This window comes from Meles meles, chromosome 2 (assembly GCF_922984935.1).
Source record: "Meles meles chromosome 2, mMelMel3.1 paternal haplotype, whole genome shotgun sequence".
Lineage (NCBI taxonomy): Eukaryota > Metazoa > Chordata > Mammalia > Carnivora > Mustelidae > Meles > Meles meles.
In genome coordinates, this window is record NC_060067.1 from 104,273,874 (window position 1) to 104,301,835 (window position 27,962).

At 35.1% G+C, this 27,962-nt stretch overlaps 1 protein-coding gene across 2 annotated transcripts in view; it reads left to right on the top strand.

The window, feature by feature from the left end:
• Positions 1-27,962, top strand: part of TBCK (TBC1 domain containing kinase) — a 214,400-nt gene that overhangs the window by 161,887 nt on the left and 24,551 nt on the right. For both annotated transcript variants that reach the window (XM_045998022.1, XM_045998021.1), the window contains exon 24: positions 15,909-16,084. In XM_045998022.1, the coding sequence (XP_045853978.1) occupies positions 15,909-16,084 (176 nt within the window). The remainder of the gene's footprint in view (positions 1-15,908; positions 16,085-27,962) is intronic.

Consider the following 27,962-nt stretch of genomic DNA (forward strand, 5'->3'; position numbering starts at 1 on the left):
GCTCTACCTTCTCCATCCCCCTGACAAAAATCACAAATTATTTTTTTCAGCCCTGATCTTACTTGATCTCTTAAGAACCTTCAGTACCATTAACTCTTCCCAGTTTTCAAACATTATTTTTCCTGAGTTTTTTTCATACACCCCAATCTCCTGTTTTCTTCCTGTTATCTCTACTCATTATCTTTCGCTGTCTCCACCTGTCCTTTTATGTCATTAAATATGGCATTCCTCAGGTTTTGTGTAGGCCTCCTTCTGTTCCCGCACAAGAAAAATATTACACGGTATTTTATATTTATATCATGTAGTTACCATGGCTTCCAGTTTTTAGCTCCAGCTCAAGCTTCTCTCATTAGCTCTAGAAGACCTACATATCCAGTACTTACTCAACACTCCACTTGGATGTTTTACAAGTAACCTCTAATTGAACATATCCTCTAATTGAAAACTGAATTTTTCCCCCTTAAAGCTGCTCCTCCTCCAGCAATCTCTATATCAGTAATCACTATTATCATTCCCCCACTTATTCAAGTCATTAGCAAGATTCATACTTAACTCCTGCCTTTTCTTCCAAATGCAATCAGTCAAAAAGCCCTATTCGTAAATATTGTTCACTTCTCTCTCTCATGGCATCATTTTAGTCAAGTTTGCCATCTTTTACCTTCTTTCCTACAATAATTTCCTGCATCCATTCTTGTTCCTCTCTATTCTTCACACTTAAACTAGCATAATATTATTATTATTATTGTTATTATTAATTTTACTTAAAGCAACAGTAATTCATCATCTCACACATTCTGGAGACTAAACGTCCAAAATCAAGTTTTTGGAAGATCCATGTACTCTCTGATGGCTCATGAGGAGAATCTTTCTTTGCCTCTTCTAGCTTCTAGTATTTGCCAATAATCCTTGGTGTTTCTTGTCTTGTAAATGCATCGTTCCAGTCACATGGCCATCTTGTCCCTCATCAACTTCCCTCTGAATGTCTGTGTATCCAAATTTCTGATTTCCCTTTTAGGACACCAGCTATATTGGATTCTGGCCAACCCTCAACATAATCTTTTTTAACCAAAATTCTTACCAAGACTCCTAGCTACAAGGCCCTGCATGATCTTTTCCCTTGCCAACTTTGCTACGTTCTTCCATCAGTATTGTGCCCTCATATTTTTCTATGCTTTAGATTTCTTTTAGTTCTAGGAATAGCGCATACATACTTCTACTTAAATTCTCTATATTTGCCTTCCATTTCCTTTATTAGAAGAAATCCTGAAGAGTAAGGACTGTGTCTTATTCATTTTTGTGTCCTCATTGCTTAGCATATGGTTGATGTATTGTAACTTCTTAATAAATAAAATGATAACATATTTTCTTCTCTAATAGTTTATGGATACATTGAGGAAAGAATCTCTCATTCTTTTTTTTAAATTTAATTTAATTTAATTTTTTTTCAGTGTTCCAAGATTCATTGTTTATGTACCACACCCAGTTCTCCATGCAATATGTGCCCTCCACAATACCCACCACCAGGCTCCCCCCCTTCCTCCAAAGCCCTCAGTTTGTCTCTCAGAGTCCACAGTCTCTCATGGTTTGTGTCTCCCTCCGATTTCCCCCAACTCTCTTCTCCTCTCCATTTCCCAATGTCCTCCATGTTATTCCGTATGCTCCACAAGTAAATGAAACCATACGATAATTGATTCTCTCTGCCTGACTTATTTCACTCAGCATAATGTCTTCCAGTCCCATCCATGTTGATATAAAAGTTGGGTATTTATCCTTTCTGATGGAGGCATAATACTCCATTGTATATATGGACCACATCTTCTTTATCCATTCCTCCATTGAAGGGCATCTTGGTTCTGGAAAGAACCATTCTTATCTCTCAACCCCCAGGGCCTAATTCAGTGCCTGGGAAATGCTGTGTTCTCAACATATGTGTATTTAGTTGAATTAATTACCGCAAATAAGTTTACACCAGTTATCTCTCAGTTGAACAAAGCCCTCAATTGCTTAGTCACAGCTCCTTATTCATCAAGCATTCTAATTTTCCTTCATAGGATGCATTGTATTTCTAATTACATATTTATATATTATATGTTTATCTCTTATTTTTGACTATATCTCCAATGCCTGTCATACCTGGTATATCAATAAATAATCATTAGTAATTATTTATCTAATAATCATTATTTTTTAAGTGAATTAACAAAGGTTAATTCAAATTAACCAGTGTTTTACTTTATTTCCTATAAGACAACATATCTGAAGAGTGGTCTCCAAAACCCTCTATACTTATTGAAAGTGCATATTTGAGACTTCACAAATATCTACTAAATAATTTCTCTGAAGGTTGGCTTCTGGAATCTGCTTTTACTAAAGTCTGTAAGTGATTCTTAACATAATATGTGCATACAATTTTTTCATGACTTTGAGGGTAAACAGGAGTGTTCATTCATAATGGGAAAAAAATCTCTATGATAAAAATTCATATCTGTGGTTATGGTATTATTTTTTGTATTGATTTCTTTGTGTATTTTTTATATTACTCTACTGATGTCTTAGTTATTTGTGTCTAACCTCTTTTGGCAAGTTAACTTACCTTTCATGAACCAAAACCACCACCTGTTTTCATTACTCCACAATCTCAGCCTATCCATTCTTTTAACTTCTTTTTGTTTTCTTTACTGCTTAAAAATCTGTCTGTCTCCTCCACCCCTTCTTGTTCTGCTTTGTGAAAGCAGTTCCTAATCAGAGATACTGACCTACAACAGTGAAATTTCAAAGGCCATCATGTGGAAATAAATTAGAGTAAGAAATTCATCCAGGACCCAAAAATCCTATGTTTCCTACTAATACTTTTTGGTATTTTTCCCCCTTGAAATCAGTAAAAGAAAACCCTATTAAATCAACTGAGAAAATGTGTCATGATTGAAGTAATAATTAGAGAGTACCACCACATGAGTATATATGAGCATAAACACAGAAACACAATTGTAATAATACCACATGGACAGCTTCAGGAATTGAAAGTTACAAAATGTTATCTGCCCTGAAAACTGAAAAGTATGAACAGTTTTTCTTCAAGAGAATAAATGTAAAGAACCAAGAGAAAGGTTGGAAGGGATAAAGGAAAGGCCAAGATCAAAAGTAATAGAGGTGCCTGAGTGGCTCAGTTGGTTAAGCAGCTGCCTTCGGCTTGGGTCATGATCCCAGCGTCCTGGGATCGAGTCCCACATCAGGCTCCTTGCTCGGTGGGGAGCCTGCTTCCTCCTCTGCCTCTGCCTGCCACTCTGCCACTCTCTCTGACAAATAAATAAATAAAATCTTTTTTTAAAAAAAGTAATAATTTTAAAAAACTTTAATTTTATTCTTCCTTTTTTCTTCTCCATTTTAAGAGACTTTTGACTAAGTTTTATTCATTCAGTAAACACTTATTGAGCACCTAGTACATCCCAAGGACTTGATGACTTAATTTGTTACAAAGTTACAGAGAAGTTTTCTTTTGCAGTTACAGAGAAGTTTTCTTTGTTTCATAGTAGTGTATACTGCATCTTTTCAAAACAGTTTACTGATTGAGGGTGCATGCTGAAAGGTGCCTGAGAATACTTAGTTCAGATGAAGGGAAAGATCAGCAATGCCCCAGCCTTGCCCCCATTACAACCACGCTGTTCATTTTCCAGTCTCAAGTATTATTTAAGACAATCTTAATTCCAGAGTTAGCAAGATTGTTATCAGTTTATCCAAACTTCTTTTCCCATAGTATATTGGTTCCAAATTTTGGGTGTAATTTAATTCAGCACACTGGAAAACTATTTTGGCAGTTGTAAATAATATATCAGGAAGGGATAAAAACATGTATTAGGTTGTTTAGAAGGGTAAACTGAACCAAACTCTCAAATGTTTTGCAGAATGAAACAGAATAAATGAATAGATGTAATAAAATAACTCAAGGATAATTCTTTATTTGCAGGTCAAGAAACTAAATTAGTGATACATGTTTATCATTGTTTTTTCTCGGTGACCCTTCCTATTTTTCTCATTTAAAAAAATCTGATTATTTCGGGGTGCCTGGGTGGCTCAGTGGGTTAAAGCCTCTGCCTTCGGCTCAGGTCATGATCTCAGGGTCTTGGGATTGAGCCCCGTGTCGGGGTCTCTGCTCAATAGGGAGCCTGCTTCCCTTCCTCTCTCTCTGCCTGCCTCTCTGTCTACTTGTGATCTCTGTCTGTCAAATAAATAAATAAAATCTTTAAAAAAAAAATCTGAGTATTTCACTGCAGCTCTCTGAAGCATGAAATGTTTACATGATTACATATCTTGTCACTGCATTTTTATTTTTATTTATTTTTTTGTCACTGTATTTTTAAACATTTACTATTATCCTTTTTTTGTAGTTATCCCAGGAAATGAAAATTCATAGTTACATATTAAAAATATTTGTTTCCTCTGAGTTACAGAAATTCATGGGTCTCCTCATACTAAATCATCAAATTAATAAATGCTACCTCTCAGATGTGGAGATTTCGATTCACACAAGATTTCAGTATGCACATGTTGTGAATGGAGCAGTGCCCTGTAAACACAGCAAGTGAAATAAGAACAAAAAAAAATTTCCAGAGCCAGACAAAAAAGAATCATACAATGACTGAATGAACACTAACAGAGTTCTAGAGTATCTTATATTAAGGAAGATTGAGGAACCAGGGTGGAGGGGAAGGTTCTTAAGAAGGAAAAGAGAGATCTTTAGAAGTTGTGAGTAAGAGGGTATTGGATGTGGATTTCTTGGTGAGAAACACAAAAAGAAAATAAATATGAATTATTCTGCCCTTTGGTGAAAATAACAGTTCTTATGATATAGGGTAGAGTATCCCATTTAGGGTTGGCCCAAGCTGGCAGCTGATCTGATCTGAGACAATGGCACAGTTCCCTACAGACATCGGGACAGGCGATGCTTTGACACAACATTAACATATCCACATTGCAGTTACTTGGAAAGTACACTGGTGACAGTATTTATTCCTTTGCAGCCTGATTTAATTCAGTATTGATTTGAGACAGCTCCTGTAGCAATGTTTTTCCACCAGTAAGTCTATAGAACATATTTTCTTCACAAAGAGTGATGGGCACAGATGGCACAATTCCAACTTGCTAATGAATATCTGGGGTCCTGCACTGAGGTCTTCCTTATGCAACCTCAAAGTTCAAGGATGTCATTTCATGTATCAGTGACATTCCATGGTATTTAAAGAGAAATGGATTCTGGCACAATTCTGTCAAAGGACTAGCAACAACAGGCCCAGTTGTTATATACAGGATTCAGTGATGCTAATCATTTTCATGATCCCAAAATACCATTGTCCTTGTTTTTCCTGGCTTTTCTTCCAGGATATCCTATAAAATATGCAAAATAAATAAACAAGACATATTAGAAGTAAATCTGCTAAAAATTCAGCTTGTTAACCTGGTTTATACAGATGCTAGCACAGAATTTAAGAAAGTGAGGTGCATAATGAAAAAAGAAAAGGCAGCTTTTATCTGCAGCATTCTCCCCTCTGCTAGAGAATCATTGCTAAAGATTATTTCTTTCTTCATTCCCCCCAAAGCCAAAATGACCTAGAAACCCCTGTTAAGCTGTTATTATTCCAGAATACATGTATCTGAATTAAAGATTAGTGTTCAGAAATCCTAAAGAAATTAAGTAAAATAAATACTTAGCAAAGAATAGAGTCCAGACAGACTTGATTTAATAGATTTTAAACTTTTATACTTATCAAATAAATATTTGAATAAGGTTACTAACATGTTTGTTTACTTAAATAAATGGTTCCCATTGATTCCAAATGCCCTTATGGTAGTTCTCACATGAATTTATGTGAATTTCTGAATCTTTTTTCAGTTGTATTCATTTCATTCAGGTTATTTATTTTCCAATACCAAATGGTTATTAAAGTTATAATTATATCACAGATTTGTTGGGAAAAAAATCATTTTGATATTTATATTATCATTGAATTAAAATTACAATAGGAAAACCTAGCATATGATATTGAGTTTTATTTTTTACAAAAACAAGTTATACCATTCTGTCGTCTTTTGAAGATCCTCTATGGTATATTCAAGTTTTCTTGCATATTTCCGATAGGATTATTTCTGTGTTAACCTTTCTGTTGCTATTATAATTGGGATATTTTTTCATTATATTATATTTTCTAGCTATTTTTTAAATACCAGTAGAAAGATTTTATGAGCAGTACTGATTTTTTAAACAGTTTGGTGTAGTGATTAAGAATACAGCTTCACTGTGAAGTGTGTAAACCTGGCGATTCACAGACCTGTACCCCTGGGGATAAAAATACATTATATGTTTATAAAAAAAAAATTTGGAAGGGGAGGCGAACCATAAGAGACTATGGACTCTGAAAAACAACCTGAGGGTTTGAAGGGTCAGGGGTGGGAGGTTGGGGGAACAGGTGGAGGGTATTAGGGAGGGCACGTTTTGCATGGAGCACTGGGTGTTTTGCAAAAACAATGAATACTGTTTGACGCTGAAAAAATAAATAAAATGGTAAAAAAAAAAAAAGAATACAGCTTCAAATTTTTTTAATCCCACCTTTGCCACACCAGCTATGTGACCTGTTTACTTATTGTCTGTAAAATAGAGATGATGATATTATATAGAATTGTTGAGAGGATTAAATGAGTTAATATATGTAATTGCTGTACATAGTAAGCACCTATAAGTTTTCACTATTATTATCATTTATTTGATAACGGTAATGTTCTCTCATTGTAATAGTTTTGGATTAGTCAGATTTTCCATTTATATGTCATCTTCAAATTATGATAATTTTACCTCTCTTTCAATTTTATACATCTTCTACCTTTCTATTACTTAGTTACTTCACCTAATTCTCCAGAACAGTCTTAAACAACAGTGATAATAGTATTTTTATCTTACACCTAGATTTAATGGCAGTGTTTCTAATATCTCATTATCTTTTGGCTTGAGAGATAAATTTCATTGTGGTATACAATTATGCATTCTGATTTAAAATATTATCTTAAAAATATTATCAAATGTCTTTCAACATGTTGTCCTGATATTCAGTAGGAAGCAAAGATAGCCCATGACTATTGACTCCTGAGCTTTGTCTTTTTATAATGTTTCAGCTTTTGGAGTCCATTCTAAATTTAAGTCTGTCCTAATTTCTGCTAATGTAAAGGCTCTATCAGTTCTATCAGAAACCTTTAGTTTAAGCCAGAGATATTTTAAAGTCCTTGTTCATGATTGGGTGGAAATACTGTAAGAAGTCATGGAATGCAAAATCCTGTGATTTTGAGAGGTATTTGGAAAAAACAAATTAACTAGATTAAAGAGCAATGAAAACTTACTGAAAATTCACCAGCCAAAGCTAAAACATAAATTTCAGTTAAATTTAAGATACCAAGAAATTATTTGTATCTTGTTTGACTGGAAAGGAAATAGTTATTTCTCATAGTATGTGATAATAAGTAATTTTAAATTATCTTTCCTAAAAGGCTATTACCAACTTGTGTATTTGTATGTCCATTTGTCATTTGTTAGTTAATTCTTGATCCTATGTGGTATTCTTACCATTTATAGCATTATTATCATTTCAATTAAAGTAACCTCATGTGTTTTTTTTGTTTTTGTTTTTTTAAAGATTTTATTTATTTTTTGACAGAGAGAAATCACAACAAGGCAGAGAGGCAGGCAGAGAGAGAGAGAGAGAGGGAAACAGGCTCCCCACTGAGCAGAGAGCCCGATGCGGGACTCGATCCCAGGACCCTGAGATCATGACCTGAGCCGAAGGCAGCGGCTTAACCCACTGAGCCACCCAGGTGCCCCACCTCATGTGTTTTAATGATAAATTTGTCATTTGATTTTACAATAGAGTATCTGTTTTTTTCTATTAAAAAATACTTGTGAACACATTTAGATGGCTGTCACTATGGCCAGACGTACCAAAGATTTTTTAAAAATTAATAGGGTATATAATTGTTGAAATTTATCTGCACATTGATAGTCATTATAGTTTTTTGAAGAGGTACTTCACCACAAGAAATATTGCCTGGAACTCCTTTATGAAATATTTTCCATTTTCTTAGATAACTTTATTTTTTTTATCTTATTTATTTGAGATAGAGAGAGCATGAGTGAGGGGGAGAAGCAGAGAGAGAAATAAGCTCTCTGCTGAGCAGGAAGCCTGATGCAGGGCTCAATCCCAGGACCCTGAGATCATGACCTGAGCTGAAGGCAGGTGCTTAACTGACAGCTAACCAAGTGCCCCAAGTAACCTTCTTTTTTCTTTTCTTTTAGATTGAGAGAGAAAGCAGAAGGGAGGTGTAAAAGGAGAGGAAGAGAGACTCTTTTTTTTTTTTTTAAGATTTTATTTATTTACCCGACATAGAGAGAGACCACAAGTAGGCAGAGAGGCAGACAGAGAGGGGGAAGCAGGCTCCCTGAAGAGCAGAGAGCCCAACCTAGCACTTGATCCCAGAACCCCGAAATCACGACTTGAGCCAAAGGCAGAGGCCCAACCCAATGAGCCACCCAGGTAGGCTCACACTCAGTGGGGCTCAATCTCATGACTCCAAGATCGTGACGTGAGCCAAAATCAAGTCAGGTGCTTAACCCACTGAGCCACCCAGGCGCCCATTCTTAGATAACTTTTTAACTGCGTATCATTTTGTATTAAGCCAAATGGAGGCTATGAAGACTTTCTAAGTTAATACTTCAAAATAGATTATATCTAGAATAAATATTCAGTAATTTATATATTCCACTATTGCTGGTAATTTTGGTTAGTTGTCACATTTAACAGACTTTCGCTGTTACATTCAACAGACTTTTGTTTTATTTATATAGACTTTGTACATCAAGTAATTTATTAGACTTTCTTCTAAAATTCTGTTCATTTATGTCCAATTTATGTTTCAGAATCTAGAACTCTGGTCAGATCTTTAATGAATTGAAAAATTAGTTTACCCCTGAAACGCTTTTATTTTCTGTCAGAAAATATGAAAAAAAATGGGCTCTAACCAATTTAACCTGGAAAGGAACCATTTGAACTTATCAGTTCATATTCCAAAATAAGTATTATATACTATAAACCTAAAGTACATCTCCATGACCCCTGGCATTAGATTGGTTGGGACATGTATGTAAACTTTCTGAATTCATTAAATTAGAAGTTTGAAATACAGTAAGCATATTATGGGCATTGGTATTTCTGTATCTATATTCTCATAAGAATTATCTTGGATAGTTTGTAGTATGTCAAAATAAATGGTTTGAGATTAGAGACAAAAGAGTATCCTTTCTTCATCATAAGATTTTTGAGAGTCTTCTGTCTTCACAGGGAAAACTGATTTCCCTTCACTTGGACATCTCAATTATATTAAGATAAAAATGGTTGGCTGATGCATGATATTAGCTGTACAATCCACTAGATATTAATCATGGTAATAAATGTTTATACCACAAGCACTTTAGAGAGCTCATTTACCTTGTCCTTGGCACAGCAATAACGATGAGAAAGGCAGTCTGGAAGACTTTCTTCCACAGGGATTTACTGAAGCTTCCAGCCAGAGAGTATTGTTTGGGCATTTATTTGACATGTGTTCATTGTATAGTGAGGAGAATGATGGGGAAATTTCCCAAGTCACAAGGAACACTAAGCAAAAATAGCCATGCTGATCACTTTAGTGTATAAGGAAAAGGGTAAGAATGAAAGAGTAGGGTGATGAAATCAGCAACCTAGTTCAAATGACGGCTGCCTTGACATTAGAGTTTGAGGTGAAAATATCTATTGTACTAACTAAAATACTGTGACCTCTTAGTCACCAGCTAGCTCTACTTCCCGAAGCTCTGCTGCCATTGAAGCTGACCTTAACATCCTATGTGGAATAGCAGCTCAATCACATTCCAGAAGGAAGGTGTCATAAGTTCCACTTTTAGGAGTTCGACTGAGTGAAACCACTGTCTGGTTTAACTTTCATCTTGTTTACCTCAGCCTGGGAAATTTACCAGGTTCTGGTTTTATTTCAAAAATTATTTCCAGGGGCGCTTGGGTGGCTTTAGTGGGTTAAGCCTCTGCCTTCAGCTCAGGTCATGATCTCAGGGTCCTGGGATCCAGCCCCTCATCGGGCTCTCTGCTCAGCAGGGAGCCTGCTTCCCCTCCTCTCTCTGCCTGCCTCTCTGCCTACTTGTGATCTTTCTCCCTATGTCAAGTAAGTAAATAAAATTTTTTAAAAAATTATTTCCAGAAGATTTTAGAAACATTTACAACAGCACCAGCACCACCATCTCCCACACATTGCCTCATTGACCTTGTTTTTCCCTGTAATTCACTGATGTTAGAGTTCTGTTACTGTAACTTCCATCTCTCTGCCTTCACTTCAACCAATGTGAAATATAAAATATTTCCCACCTATCTATGAAATGCTTAAGTCCTCACTCATCTACATTTGCAAAAGCAAGTCACGCTGTACGAACAACACTTTACTAAGCCTCCCAATTAGAATCATTGCTGAATCTCTTTAAGTAGAAACTCCTCAGATGTAATTAAGTATTACCTACAGATGCCTAACTTTTGTCCCAAAAGGTAAGTAAAAGTTTTAGGACACATTGCCGGTTGAAAATCTATCAGAAATAAGGTCATAGGGTCCTAGAGCTAATAGAAGCATAAGATATCTGCTCCTTTATTTTATACACAAGAAAACTGTGGCCAAGAGAAATGAAATATCTCCAAAATGAAACTACATATAAAAGGAAGAATCACTCTCTTTCTAGAAATTTAGCTTACATGTAATTTTCCAGGAGCACATCTGGGAAAATTTTAGCAAAAAATCTCTAATCACTGAAAAAATTTCTATCTCTACTCTTCTTTGTGTTTCATATTCATATACATTATCTCTCTTTTATTTGAGGGAGAAAAAATATTCTATCTAGTGTGAGAGCTATATTATGCAGCTTCCGGAGCGTGACAGTTTTATTTCAAACTCCATTTCAGATACTGTATTTCTGTATCTTAGAAATAATAACCCCTCCCTTTTCTCTCTAAAAACATGAAAGAGAAACAGAAACACCAAAATGCCACAGAAACAATGTATTGCTTAAATATATAGACAAAAATATCTTTGTAGATTGATAATGTTTTCAAAGGTCATTTTTCTTTGTTAAAATTCCTTTGAGAATGATAGTTAATGTCTGCCCGTGCCATTTGTAAAAACCTGTCCCTCTTCATACAAAAGTTCAAAATATCTAACACTATGAAAGCAAGCATCTCTTTATTGTAGACATATGCAATAATAAGAATTGATGGGTATTACCCTAAAAAAAATCTCAACTTCAGGTATTTCTAAGCCTTAGTAATAGTTTATATAATTTAATTTTTTCAGCAGTGTATAGATGTGCCTACTAAAACTAGGATTTTTTTCCTGCCATTTTTCCTTTTTCTTCAAATTGTTTATCTTTTCTCATAACATGAACTATAATTTTTATGTTGATGATTCCAGAAATATAACTATAGCCATGACTTCTCTCAAACACCAGTTTCTATCTCTAAGTGCCTTCTCAATGCTTCATCTTTCGTAGACCCTTTACAGCCTCAATTTCACATACCCAAGTCAGAACTTTTCTTTATCTTATTTACTGTTTGCCACTGTTAACCATTTTTCCCTACTCACCCATATTCAAAATTTAAGAGCCACCATTTACTCATCCCTTTCCTTTCCTTTCTTTTTTTTTTTTTTAAGATTTTATTTACCCATTTGAGTGAGAGATTGAGAGAAAGCATGAAAGAGAAGAAGTTCAGAGGGAGAAGCAGACTCCCTGTGGAGCTGGGAGCCAGATGCAGGACTGGATCCCTAGACTCCAGGATCATGACCTGAGCCAAAGGCAGTCACTTAATCAACTGAGCCACCCTGACACCCCTCCTTTATTTTCTCTGTATTTTCTCATCGTGTTTTTCATGTCTTTTTTTTTTATTATTTAGCCTTTCATGAATACACCCAAGTTTACTGAGTAATGACTGGGTTCTAAGCTCTCTGCTAGGTAGTAGAAGTATAAAAACAAACTAGTTCTGCTCCCTGCTTTCAGAGTTCATGGCATATGGAAGAGACCATCATCAAAATGAGGCAGGAACTGTAAACCTGAGAAATTCTGGTTAGATACTTGTGAACTCAACTGTTAAAAATTCTTTCAAAATGAAAATAGCATCCTGACTAACATTTCTGCTCCATTTATTCCAGACTGAATTGAAGAAATAATGGATTTTTAAATGAAACTAGCTTTATTCAGCATTTCTCCTCAAGGTAGAACCAAAATCCTAGAAATAGAATCAAAACACCTTTCCAATGTGTGTGCTAGAATGTCTTTACACAGAATTGCGTGAAAACCCCAGTTCTTCACTTGGCCAACTCCTAGTCATCCTTTTTTATTCTCAACCCAAATGTTACCTTTTCGAAGAAGTGTTGCCAAATTGTCTACTTTCGCCTAGACAAATGAATCATTTCTTCCTCTGTATCATGACAGAAACCAAGTTTCAGTGATTTCAGGAGTGAATGGCAAGGATAGTAGCTAAACAAGGACTCACCCTTGGAGAGTAATTTTATTATTTATTATATGTTGTTTTAACATATCTTTCACTGTGGATGAGAGAGAATTGGCCAAGAAAAAATAGTAGAAAGGGAAAGACTAAAGGAAAATAGAGGAGAGTGGATAAAGCAAAGCTCTCTATTTACAGTGTCATCACTCTAAATAATCATAAAATTCACTTTCTAACAAGTCTTGCTGGTTGTCATTTTTCCCATCTTTATTTCATCCTTCAAAATACAGCCAAATTAGTCTTCCTGAGATATTGCTGTTAATGTAACACATTCATCCAGAAATCCTACAGCAATTACCTATTTGTTATAGCCTCAAGCTTCTTCATCTTTCAGAGCCTTCATGATCTGTTTCCTACCCACCTATTCAATACTGTTTCCTTCTCATTCCCAGCATGGGTGCTCAGCTCAGTGTGGGAGTCTAACTCCAAGGTCTGTGGTCTCCTGCCTATAGACAGGGTTTAATTCATAAAGGGCTTTACATGCTATACTAAGGAATTCTAGGTTCATTCTATCAATGTCTGGAAGCCATTGAGGTGTTTTTAATTATAAAAGTTGCATGATCAGATTTTTTTCTCAAATCAGTAGGGTTTAGATAAGTAGAAAAGAGAAGAGTGGTGTGTTAAGTGTATAACTCTAAGAGTTCTCAAGTGTGAATGAACAAGGAAATGTTCCATAAATAATTATTGAGTACTTACTAAGTACCACACATTGTAAGTGGGATACGGTAATGAACAAAACAAAGACACTTGTTCTTATAGAACTTATAATCAATAGATGTGAATAAGACAATGTATAGACTAGTCTTACTGACCTGAGGACCCATATCTCTGTCTCTCTCTCTCCAATAAATAAATAAAAAATCTATAAATAAATAAATAGATTTTTGTCTGCTGACCATAAACAAAGTCCCATGAATTTGAAACCCAGTCACACAGGAAAATCCCAATGTCAATAATTCTAAATGAGACAAAAGTACAGAGGTTTTATTTTTATACCTCGAAATAGAAATTGCACAATGAATAGTAAAATTGCATATAAGATTGTCTTAATAGAAGAGAACTAGGTTCTATAATTTTTGGTATTTTTTTTCTTCGTAAAGCAAAGTAGTACAATTTATCCTAAATCTGATTTATTAATCTCTTAAAATTAATTTGCAGAGGAATTTGCATGTCTTATTGAAGTTCTTCACTGACAGGGGCACCTGGGTGGCTCAGGGGGTTAAAGCCTCTGCCTTCGGCTCCGGTCATGATCTCAGGGTCCTGAGATCGAGCCCCACATCGGGCTCTCTGCTCAGCAGGGAGCCTACTCCTCTCTCTCTGCCTACTCGTGATCTCTATCTGTCAAATAAATAAAATCTTTAAAGTTCTTCACTGATATATACACTCTCAAAAGTTCAGAAGGTTATGAATTTGTCAGTGATTCCTCTCTTCTGCTGCTCTTACCATTACATGTAACAATTGCTCTTTCCTTTGAGAAACTCCTTATACGTGATATGTTTGATTGGAACTAATGCTAAGGTCACATCTTTCTTAAATCAGTTCTTCATAGAGAATACGCTGGTCAAATTCTCTGTCAGATTCTCTTCTTCATCAGGCAGGGCACATATTTCATTCAGACGAAACCTCTGCTTGAAATGCTGCATTCATCACTAAATGACTAAAAGCAGAACTAGGGTAATCAAAAGTTCTTTATTTTATCTTCATAAATGTGCAACTTCATGTGACGACTAGGAAAAATACTGAGATTGCAATCTAACAGAAAAGGAGATTGAAGCATTGATTGTAAGGCTAGCTGATTTTAAAGTTCTTTTATCTTTCTGAAGCATTTTTAATTTCAGAATATTTAAGTAGATTTAATTCTTAATATTAAAAAAATAGAATGTCTGATGTCTGTCTTTTATTAAGAGCCATAAACCCACAAAGCTTAGCAATTTCCATTTCTATTTAAAAACTAATGAAGTGGGAGAAAATGTGTTTTACCACTGAAGAATTTATGGCATAGTCAGGGAAACCCAAAGGTTGAGAGCTCACATTGAAACTACAACTGAAAACAATTTTTTTCAAAATAAGTCTGTCTGAATTGCTGGTTTGTGGTGGGGGAGGGCTGGGGCAGGGGGGGTGGAGCACAGGATGGGTTAAATAAGCGATGGGCATTAAGGAGTGCCCTTGTAGTGATGATCCCTGGGTGTTGTATAGAAGTGTTGAATCACTATATTCTACACCTGAAACTAATATTACACTGTATGTTAACTAACTAGAATTTAAATAAAAGCTTTAAAAAAAAAAAGTCTGTCTGATAAACGATCTATATGCTTTGCTCTCTCCTGCCTAGAAATTTTGAATTGGAAATTATAAATGAATCCCACAATGAAACTGTGAAAACAGAGAAAATGAGTAAATGAGATAGTAGACTCAGTTTTGAAAACTTAAGCATATAAATGTTTTTTCTTTTCAATCCCAATGTTTTCAATCAAGTGAATTTTGAAAGTTCTTAAATTCTCAAGTTACGGTAAATAAGTTTTCAGGAGTGACTACTAGTGCTCCATAAATTTAGTTTGAATTGAGTTGATTTGTATTGCATTGCCTTTTATGGAGGTAGGAAATTCCCTCTCCCTACTAAGTAATGGAGAGAACAGTTGTAAACAGCCCTTAGTCTGAATCAGTCTTACACCATATAATAGTCACATGGACCAAAGCACTGGTTTGATTGTCTGGAGTCTGATTTTAACTCCTTAACAATTAAGATACATTGCCATTTTTGTTTACTATCTAAGAAAGTGTTATGTTCCTTGCATTCATCTCTGAAAATCTAATTTCTGCTCAACTATCCATATGGGACATAAATTATGTTATAAAATCGAATATGTATATTAGTACCAGGTTCTTTAATTAGTATGTATACTGAGTTACAATGCAATTTCTTATATTACCAGAGTTTTAATTAATGTGAATCACAACAATAGTAATTATACTTGAAGAAAAGTGAAATGTACTTAAAGGAACTGTCTTTAAAGATACACAGTACTCTCATAAGGAAAAGTCTGCCTCATCTCATTGTATCAAATTTGAGCCAGGAGCTCAAGAACAGTTCTTTCCTCTGTGAATAAGTAAACCTCAATAGTAAGGAATACAGTTACACAGTAGACCACTAAAGTGAGATTCAGTTTCCTGTTCTCCTGTATGCTATAATGATTGATATCAAGAGCCTACAAATAATCTGTATTGGCTATAGTTTTTTTCTCTGTATTATTCTCAATATTTGTGTTGTTTGTATATTTTTTTCAGTCAAGAGAATCTATCCCATTAAGTGACCTAAAGTCAGAAGTATCGCCCCGGATTTCAGCAGAGGACCTGATTGACTTGTGTGAACTCACTGTGACAGGCCATTTCAAAACACCCCCCAAGAAGACAAAGTCCAGTAAACCAAAGCTCCTGGTAGTTGACATCCGGAATAGTGAAGAGTATCCTTTTCACATGTGGTTTTAAATGATGGTACTGCCTTACTCATACTGTTTCCTTTCCATTTTGAGGGTGTATGGTAAAAACAATGAACATATCTGGGATTCCTCTTAATTCAAATAGCTAAGTAACTCTCAAAGTAGATGTCAGAATAGACTCGCATAATTCATAGTAACATTGCATGACCTTAAAATGCTTTTCAAATAACACCAGAATATTGGGACATTTTCTTGGTTTTCAGTTTCTCCAGTGTTCTTGGGGGTATTTGAATCCTTCTTGCTATAGATAAAATTTGGGGAAAAATGAAGAGTATTTAACTGGTCTATTTCATACCGTAGAAAAAGAGATTGATAGATCTCAAATTTGAACTTATATTTATTATAATTTTCTTAATTTGTCTTTAGGGTATATATTAAAGTATTTTTTACTGACATTTTACTGTTAAATGTACCGTAACTTCTTGGGATTTTGCTTGGGATTAAAGTATAAACAGTTACAAAATAGTAGTTTAATCTTTCTGCTTATCTCTTCATCTGTCAGATTCTTGTGAAGCATGCCTTGATTCTCTATACTCTAGAATCTAGGTAAATGATTTTCAAAAATTTTTAACAGGGTAACTCCTTTTAAAATAAATACTTTCTCAGAAATTAATTGTATAAAATATAAATGAATAAGTTTTAAGTGATTTTCTCCATAAGTTAATATTTATATCATTTACTAACTATAAATGAGAGTTATATGAAAATAAGTGTTAATATACTAGTGGTTTCTTTTATCCTAAATTGGCACATGAGTTTTCATGTGCCTATTTGTAGTCACAATTTTTGAAATGAAACTTTAAAATGAAATTTAAACTGTACATTTACTGAACTCCTGAAGCAATCCATAGAATCTTAGATTACTAAGAATATAGTTTGGGAGCCTGATATTTCAAAGGATACATCCCCACCTTTTTGTTAAAATTTACTACTCTTTATTTTCCCTCACTTGTGAAAGACTACTGAGTTTGGAGAGAGCCTAAATGTTTATGTCCCTCGTTGTTAGGTCTTCAGGGATAGTGGAAGTTCCTTAGAAGAGATGAGTGGATTCCCAAAAGAAGCATTAAATTCCAGTTGGCAGGTCCAGGAACTCCTGCTGTAAACATTTTTATCTATTATTTCAAGGGTTTAAAATACATTTAATTTTTTAACTTTTTAGCTTGTTTCTTTCGGTTGAAACTTTAGTCGTAGTCTCGTAAAACCATCAAAAAGTGTAACATTATACTGCCCTATTTTAATTTTATTTTTTAAAGATTTATTTATTTTAGAGACAGAGAGAGAAGGGAGGGGCAGAGCGAAAGATCTCCAAATGGACTCCCCACTGAGTGTGCAGCCTGAGGTAGTACTCCATCTCAGAATCCATGAGATCACAACCTGAGCCAAAACCAAGAGTCAGATACTCAACTGACTGAGCCATCCAGGCTCCCCACCCTGTTTTAATTTTAAAGACTACTTCTAAAATAATTAAATAGCTTATATACACACCACTTAACTTCCTTTCAAATAATTTTAAAAGCTAGTTGAAATTTTAAAATACACACAATATGAGAGTGACATTCAGTCCAAAGTTTTTCAAACCTCATAGGCTGATTTTTAAATTGCTACTCTCTTTTATTTTCTTCAGGATAAATATATATAGAACACCAGAAAGCAGAGAATCTAGCCTGATCATTGTTCTCTGATGAGTATGGATGAGTTGCCTAACATAGGAATGCCTTTATGTCATCTGACAATACATGGCTCATAGTTACAACTGGATAGAGACCTGGGTTGATTGTTTTAGTCTTTATAATCACAGGCAGGATGAAGAGAATCAGTAGTGCTTTGTGCTATTTGGGGGGAGTCCCAAGGGAATGAAGAAAGAAAAATAAAGTCACCCATCATTTATAATCCTCCCAAAGGACTCAAATTGTGAAATTCTCTAAGCCCCCTTTTGAAAGCCTACTTTAAAACCAAAGTGTTCTTAAGTTGTGTTATTTATCCTCACAACATTCCTAAGATGTAGGGTTTTTTTTTTCCAGTATCCTCTTATTTTATCCCATAGCTGCTTTATCTCACCTCTAAATACCAAATGTTGGCCCCTGTGTATCAATCACAGTGCTTTGAGGAGAACCACAAGATAAGCTCTTCCAAAAGTCATTGGGTATCATTAGGTCTCTTCTAGTACCAAGAACACAGTGAAGAATGGAGAGCTGTGGGTTCTAAGAATCCTTTTCAGTGAAGTATCTAAACTACCTGCCTATCACCTTCCAAGGCTAAAAAACCTTTTATAATCTCTAATGATGCATTTGATTATATTATGAGGAAATAAATAACATTTTTTCTACTAATCTTAAATTCTGTTCTCAAGGAATTAAAGGCAAGGGAAAAGTGTGTTTCATGGTAATTAAGAGATTCATTAATTTAGTACTTCAAATTAATATATTAGAATGTGCTGGTTGATTTTATTTAGATGTCATCATTAATAGCAACCAATAAATAGCGTTTGTTATATTGACACGTTTCCTTTAAACCCACGTTGTTGAGTTTTTAATCATGAATGGTGTTGAATTTTATCAAATGCTTTTTCTGCATCTCTTGAGAAAATCAAATGATTTTTATCCTTCGTTTTGTTGATGTAGTGTATCATGTTGATAGATTTTGCGGTTATTGAATGACCCTTGCATTCCCAGAATAAATCCCACTTGAGAAAATGGAACTATTTTGAATATTGGAAAGCAAAGTTAGAATATTTTGAGGGAATCATGTTAGAAAGGCTTTTTTTCTACCAAATGACTTAATTTAATGCCTTAAAAACATTCTTCTATTGGGGCACCTGGGTGGCTCAGTCAGTTAAGCATCTGACTCTTGATTTTGGCTCAAGTCATGATCTCATGGGTTGTGAGATCAAGACCCCCACAGGGCTCCACATTCAGCTCCTCAGGAAGTCTGCTTGAGATTCTCTCCCTCTGCCCTCCCCCCAACACATTTGTGCTTGCTCTCTCATTCTCTCCCCCTCCCTCTCTCCCTCTCTAAAATAAATCTTTTTAAAAAATTCTTCTGTTAATTTTTCCCAAAAACTATCATTAGATTCTGGTGTTTTAAAACTTAACAAATGGGGGTGCCTGGGTGGCTCAGTGGGTTAAAGCCTCTGCCTTCAGCTCAGGTCATGATCCCAGAGTCCTGGGATCTAGCCCCGCATCGGGGCCCCGCATCGGGCCCCCGCATCGGGCTCTCTGCTCAGCAGGGAGCCTGCTTCCTCCTCTCTCTCTCTCTGCCTGCCTCTCTGCCTGCTTGTGATCTCTGTCTGTCAAATAAATAAATAAAATCTTAAAAAAAAAAAACTTAACAAATGAAAGCCTATTATATTCCTTATAATATTTTTTTAAAGATTTTATTTATTTATTTGACAGAGAGAGATCACAAGTAGATAGAGAGGCAGGCAGAGAAAGAGAGGGAAGCAGGCTCCCTGCTGAGCAAAGAGCCCAACACGGGACTCAATTCCAGGACCCCGAGATCATGACCCGAGCTGAAGGCAGAGGCTTAACCCACTGAGCCACCCAGGTGCCCCTCCTTATAATATTTTTTAAAAGAATTATTTTTGTAGGGTAGTTCTTAATTCTGACCAAGGTAAATATTTGCAATTAAACTCTGGGATTTATGTGACTTTATCTCTCTGTTTATTAAATTAATAAGTATTTAATACTAGTGTACTTTTAAAATAATTTAATTTTTCCTTGCCAACAAAATGTAGTACTATACAGTAGAGAGAAAAACAAAAACAACAAAGAAACTCTAATACCTTTTCCTTCTTCCAAAGAAAGTTATTTTTGAAGTGTCATTTATAATATTTTTCAAATTGTTTATAGTCTCTGTATATAATTTATATCCTCTATTTTGCTTTTATAATAAGATCATTTAGATAGGAAAATTTGACTAACACAATTCTTATGTCTTCATATGATGAAAATTTTTTTGTAATTTGTTCTTTCAGGAGAAGAATCTAAAATTAAGTTTTATCTCACCTCATTTACCTTTGTAAAATAATTGAAATGATTATTTATGAAAGAGAGGGAAGAATTTACTTTCCAGCAAATTAATTTACTGTCTACCAATGAATTTAAGAGTTAGCCTTAGCACCCTCTAGAACCCTCCTATGTATATAAGGGAGTAAAAACATCTTTTTCTTCTACCCTTCTCAGTTCTTGCTGGGATTCTGTAAGAGAAGACAAATTGACAAGAGAAAAGCATACAAACTTATTTTATATAAGTTTTACATGACATGGGAGCCTTCATAAGGAAATGAAGATCTGGAGAAGTGGTTAAACCTGAGAATTTTTATGCTAGGCTTGATGAGGAGTAGACAGTGGCAAGAACACATGATAGGGCAAGAACATAGGAGCTAAATTTAGTTAAGCTAAGGGAAACTTAGCAAGGCCTGTTTGTTCAGATTCCTTTTAGTGTCCCTCTGTCTTAGAGATAAGGATGTCCCCATCCCCTGAGAATAGGGAGGGCATCCCTCAGTTGACAGTTTTATTTCTTGATTCAGGGAAAGGTCAGAAAGTCTTTTCTGCACATGCCATTTCTCACATTCCTTCAGCTTAAAATATTTAGTATACCGAGATGCCATTTTTGGGGATATTATACCCTGAACCCCATTACCTGAAATTCTGCTAACGCTTTAGTTATTTAGCTTATAAGTATTCTCAGTTAAAATACAAATACCCTGTAAGAGGTAATACTTTAATCTATTATCAGTTTTTGTGATAGTGGGTAAGGAGAAGCATATCAACAGTCTGAGGGAACTACCCCTAACTTCAGTAGGGCCCAGTAGTACAAGTAAGGAATATAGAAAAGGAAAGCTGGAGAACATGAAGACAGACTTTACCCACGTGACAATAAAGACATAATCCCAACTTACAAATAAGAGGGAAACTTAGAGATAATCTAATCTAAGTTCTTATTATTAGAGCTGAACAATTTATGTCAGAGAAGCTAAACAGCTAAGTTTATGTTGAAATTGTATTTTGTTTTTATAAGAAAGAAACATGAAATGTAAATCTAGCCAAAGATTTAAGTCAGTTGTATTGTTCTAATAAATTACAGGGATTTCAGATCAAACAATAATTGCATATTTTTTGACAAGAGATATTTTAATGAAATGAGCATTTGTAGAGATAAATGTTACTCATAATACTTAAAAGTTAATTCACCAAAAAACTACAGCTTTTGGAATACCATTCCAAAATGGTATTCAGCTAATATAACACAGCTTTCAAAAATAGAAAACAAAAATGGATCAAATTAAAAGAGCATTCTAAAAGCTATCATTAGAGTGGAACATTTTTTATACACAACTCTCTGGAACATACTAGAGGAACATTCAATAACCACAAAGGCTTGAGCAAAACAGTTAATGAGCTGCACCCAGAGACACAGAGCACTGCTGGCTGCAAACATTCTTTTCAAGCTTGCATGGAACACTTCTGAAAATTGACCACATGCAGGACCAGAAAGCATATCTAAATATTTCAAAAGTTTAATATAATTCTATAAAGATAATGAAGCTTGGTTATGATCAATAACAAAAACATTAAAAATACAACATATAGTGGAAATATATAAACACATTTGAAACAATGTCAAACTACATACTGTAGTGCAAATTAAATATTTATGATTGAAAACTAACAAAATGACTAATTATCCAAACTTTGTTAGAGATTCAACTATAATAATAAAGAGATAGCCAAAGCTTCTATAATAGAAGAAAATCTTAGAAATGGGCTGTGCATTTTTAAAAAGATTTATTTATGTAATTCAGAGAGAGAGAGCATGAGCAGGAGGGGCAGTGGGAGATGGAGAGAGAGAGAATCTCAAGTTGACTCCATGCTAACTGCAGAGCCCAATGCAGGGCTCAGTCTTACCACCCTGAGATCACCACCTGAGCAGAAACCAAGAGTTCCAAGCTGAACCAGTTGTTCCATCCAGGCACCACTGGGCTATGCATTTGGTTTGAGATAGGAAAAGAATAATAAACACAGGGGAACCTAGGAGGCTCAGTTGGTTAAGCCTCTCACTCTTGATCTCAGTCTAGGTATTGATCTCAGGATCAGGGAATTCAAGCCCTGCCTTGGGTTCCATGTGGGTGTGGAGCCTTAAGACAACCTCTCTCCACGGTCTTCACTCTTCTTGTTCCAACATGAGATCCAGCTGGGTTTAAAGAGTTAATAACCCATTATGCTCAGGCTCTTATAGTCTCCAGTATTGCATCTCTGTATAAGTTTCTCTAAGAGGAATCCAGAAAGTCCACTCCTCCAAGGTGCAATCCACAGCCACACCAACAAAGGTCACAATCCAGATAATCTAAATAATCACACATGTGCTGGATTGAATCAAGGAACATCATCAATGTTCACAGAACATCCAGGAGCGCCAGAGTCTTGCGAACTGCAGGGCTCGGGGCCTGAAAACCTGCCCGCTCAGTGGAAATTCACTTCCTCCTGTCCTTTAATGCTCTCCTTGCCTCTGGGCCTTCCCTGCACCTGGCATCATGAAACTCAGGTTCAGCCGCACGATGACCAACACAAGTTGCCCTGTGAGGCACTGAGCAAACCCAGTAAGTGCAGATTTTAAAGGGGCAATAGAAAGTGTTTCTCATATAATGGCATAAATTTCATAAATAATGTTAATAACTTCAAAGATAATACACAAGCTAAACTGTTGTTTTCTTTAATGGTTCTAAATAGAGTTTCAAATTTTCTAGAGTTCATATTAAGAGTGGTCTCAGTCATGTAAATGTAGCACCAACTGATACTATCTGTAAATGGAAATACTTTGAAGGAATATTCTTCTCATATCCTTGAACTCAAGACTGAGTTTTTTGCAGCCTTATTTGTAAAGCACTTACATTTTTTTAATATCCAAATCTATTGGAAAAACAACTTCAGGCTTAAATTTTTTAATTTAAAAAACACATAAACTCAGTTGTTTTTATTATTATACCACATTATTCATCCTTCGTAAATGTATTGCTCTTGTCTCTATGTCCTGAAGAATTAGTTTCTAAAATTTCTTCAAAATAATTTAGAGATACTTGTGTTCAGAACAGAATAGATATTAAAGAAGTTTAGTAAGATTTTTTTTTCATCCTATTTGGGTCTAGGTTCAAGCTACCTGAATTAAAATTTCTAGCTAGTTGTATTCCTATATGTCAATAGACCTTGTATAATATGGGAGTATATGGTCGTCACTGTTGGAATGTCTCTACTGTCTGGATTAACAGTGAGTTGTGAAGGTACATTAACTGTTGAAGAGCTCCCATTTGTTCTGAGACCCACCCATTGCCCCAGTTCTGGAGTATCATGTAGTCTTATTCAATCAACCAGTCAATCCTGAATTAAGTCATAATGACTTACTTTGCCAGGCAATGAGGAAACAGATTTAAGTCAGAACCCTTGCTGACCAGGAGTTCACAGTCTTATGGCTGAGACCATTAAATAGATAATTGCAACACAGTGTGAAATGGTCTATGTTTGAGGCTCCCCCAGAAGGCCATGGAATATAAGGATGGTGACCCAAACTAGGTAATACCTGAGATGGGTCTTGAAAGAGAAATAGAAGTTACCCCAGGAATGAAGAGGAAAAGGACATTTTAGACCGAAAAAGAAAAAAAAAAAAAACCATACTGTATGATTGCACAGAGAGGGTGAGAAGGACACATTGAGGAAATTTCAAGTACTCTGGATATGCATGGCTAGAATATATGCGGGTAGAAAATGACACTACAGTAGGCAAAGGCAGCTTCATGGAGAATATAACATGCTAAGAAATTTGGGTTTTATTCCAAAGACTGAGAAAGTATTAAAGAATTTTAATCAGATAAGTAGCATGCTCACATTTGTACTTTGTAGGGATTAGTGCAGTATGAAACAAGATAAGAGTGGAGGTAATGGTGCAAGCAGGACCAGAAGGATGGAATCACCCAGAGATTTGATATGCATAAAAATTTCTCTATATTTGTAGTCACAAAGGGTGGGATCTCTAGCTTTGCCCTAAAATACATCAGTTTTAGTAAACCCTTTGGGTAAATACCCATGCTGGAGAAAAGTCCAGAGAAATGCCTTTTATTGTTGTTTCTTTCCCTTTTCTCATACTATGTATTTAAAAAAGATAATTATGCCACTCGGTGTATTGGTAGGTGCTGGTTCCATTAGCTAGGAAGCCAGGATATATTTAACATATTTGACACTGACACAAGTTATTCTAGGTTTGACACAATTTTGAAATTCATTTACTCAGCAAACACATAAGCACTGTATTGAAGCATTATAAGAGTCCATAGATGAGATAAATACAGATCCTGTAAATTGTTTAAAGTCTTGATGGAAGTCAAGTACATTAGCATTAGTGTGTTTTATACAAGGTCAAATTGCTATCATGAGAGATATGCAGATACTATAGGAAGGGAAATTTTCATGGAGGAAATACTTAAAGGATGGATAACTTTTGAACACTCAAAAAAAATGGCGAAAGGATATTTAGGCAGAGAAAGCTGCAGGAGCAAGGCAGCACATATACAGGAAACAGTGTTTGACTTGGTTTGGTTGGTAGTGAAGTAGTTAGTGCTTAGTCATAAGGTCTCAACTGAGAAAATTGGGCAGCCATAAAAGGTTTCTCAGTAAGGACGTGAATAATCAGAACTTGGTTTTTAAATTTTTAATCTAACAATATTGTGGATAGACTGGATTTCCAAGAGAAAAGATAAGAGTTGAAGAAAACAAAAAACTACCACAATAGTCTGCACTAAAAGAATTAGTGTGTAAAATAGATAAGTGGTCATGGGAATAGAGATAGGAGAATGGGATTTATTAGTGCTCTAGAGTGTTGGATGTTGCCACTGATGTGGTTTAAACTGATTTTGGTGGATGGTGATGCTATTCAAAGAAAGCAGCAATAGATTTAGCAAGAAGAAATAGTGATCCCTAAAGATATAGTTTTATATTAATTTATCTATTTAGTTACATTATATATGAGGAAACTGTGGACTTAATTCCATACTCTCTTTTGGCTATTGATATACTAAATGCATAGCCTTTACTTTGGACTCTATAGCATTAATTATAATTAGTTAACATAGCAACCAAACAAGCCCACAAAGTGGTCTGATGAAATGCTGGTGTACTTCGTATATAGAGGTATGAAGTCACCAAGTGTGGTACCCAACAAAAATGCCCTGCTCTTGTAGGGTTTAGAAAAATATGAGATTGTTTCTGTGTTCAATTTTGAGCTGTTGGATATTTTAAAGCAATTATTAAATCCTTTTGTCAATCTCATTTTTCTCTGCTATTTGCCAGTAACAGAGTTAAGGATAGCTATTTAGAGGTTTGACCACACAAAGAGCATTCATGCTTACCTAATCTTATTTGCACTAGAATTTTACAACAAGCATGTTCTTGGATGAGTGCTTTTAAATGTTTTCCAAGACTTTTTGATTGAACTAAAGTAAGGAGAGGGGATGTATGGCTTAAAGTTTTATTTCTGTTGTCCCTTATCTTTCAAAACGTTAAGATAGCCTAAAAAGGGATTGGAATAGTTTTTGCACTTTGGATTATAACTTTCTTATTCCCAAAAAGTCTCTGCTGCCATCATATTTTTGTCAAGCATTTTAACATTTAATATAGATTTTTAAATCTATATATATTTTTTAAATCTAATGAATTTGGGGGGGAATATTAGTTGCTTGTGGCATAACACTTTAAAACCCTCTGACTCTTCCACTTTTTAAAAAAAGTCTAGAGGAAATGCCTCTATTGAGCACATAAACTATAAAGCACAGCCAACAGAAAATTGTAGGATAGTAGCAAGCTTATGACTTATGTCTAGTGACTAAAAAGAAATTTGGACTGAAATCTTTAAAAGTGCATAAGAAATTGGTGATGCTGGATCCACAAAATCATCTAGATGTTCCTCAATGATTTAGGTACAGATTTTAGATATTGGATTTTTGGGTACAAATGAGTGCTTTTTAAAACTAAATATTTATAGACTTTATCTTGTAAAATAAATATTACTTTCAGAGTTACCAATTTTCTAATATGTAGCTGAACAAATTTCATATAACAGGTACACAAATGTAACTTACATTGTAATGCTTAACACAGTCTAAGCACTGTCTTTTAACTTTTATTTCTGATTTTCAAGGGAGAGAATCTGATTGGCTCTGCCTCCATCAGATATCTACCTGCACCCTTCCTTTCCCTATTGTCCTGTCAGGCATGATTGTAGAAGGATCATCTGATACAGATATGACAATCTGTGCTCACCCTTTCTTGGGAGTGGTAGTTGAAGCACTCTAAAACAGGAGAGTGGGAAGTGGGCAAACCACCTAAATATTTCTAGGATAGACTTGTATTATTTTTGCTACTATAAAAACTCTGGAAAGAAAAAAATGTTCACAGTCAATAAGGGCTGTTTGATAAACACAGAAATTTTCTCTGGCAACTGATTCAGCCTGAGAGATGTAGAATAATTTGCTGAGAATATTTTGAGTTGTTAGGTTCTAGTTTGTGGTATCCAAATTTTTCATTTTAAGGTATGTCCTAACTGAAGATAAAAGTACTATCAGAGTAATAACATGCTGAGAACAAAGCCCTGACAGGTCATGAAAACTGCAGTTGAGAATATTAAATAATTATAAATGTTTGAGAAACTAGTGCTGATGAAATCTAGGGGTGATGTGCCCATGATCATAAATTCTTTGTCCATTCTAGAAGACTTTAATTAAACTATGTACACTGGGATGCTAATGTTTACTTTACGTCTCTTTTTGATTTTTTGAAACTTTTTGTAGTTCCTTCCTTTGTTATTAATGCCAAATGCTTTCCTTTAAAAAAAAAAAAAAACATGATGAAGCAGCAAATGACTAGAAAATTTCAAACGTAAGATATGTGGTCAATCTTCACCATCATTCTTGAGAGTAGGACACTCAAGTTTCTCCTCTCATCATTAATGAGAGAGAAAGAGAGACAGGCAGAGAAACAGAAAGAGAGAAGTAGAATTCTAAAGATGAAACTACAAACTGGGACAATTGAGAAACTGTTATGTCAATAAATAATTCTATTTTCCCCCTCCTACAGTGATGACTAATCAGTTGGGGGGGGAGGATATTAGTTGCTTGTGGCATAACCCTTTAAAACCCTATGACTCTTCCATTTTCTTAAAAAAAAAAAAAAAGTCTAGGGGAAATGCCTCTATTGAGCACATAAATATCCCTTCTATGGTCATCAGTTAGTGACTGTCAAGGAAGGGAAGACAGATTGCCTGGACTTCTTACAAACTAGTCTTCACATTCACTCTCCTTCTAACCTTTCTTCACATTGTTACCAAAGTACAAATGTGATTTATTACTTCTCTGCTTAAAATAATTTCTGATTTTTATTGTTCTACTATAAAGACTAATATTATCAAGGTTCTGCTTGGTCTGGCCTCTGCATTGATTTCCAAGCTCATCTTATCTCATAGTATACTTTGACCTATAAATTCTGCTGACATTGGCCTTTCATTATTTCTCCTTATGGACCATGTGCCTCACTTCTATTAGCCTAACATTCTGCTTGAAATGTTTATCTCTTCAACCACCCTGTCCCACCTCCATTCCATCCCTTTGCCTAATTAAGTTTTGTTAATTCTGATTTTAACTCAGCTATCACTTGCTTTCTCAGTGAAAACCTTCCCTGTCCTCCGTAAGTTGATATAATCTATCAGAGTATTCTATCCATCTCTTTCAGAATAGTTTTCACAGTTCTTTTATGTTTATTTGAAGAGTTATTTGATTAATAGTAACATTTAAGAATGTCTTCCT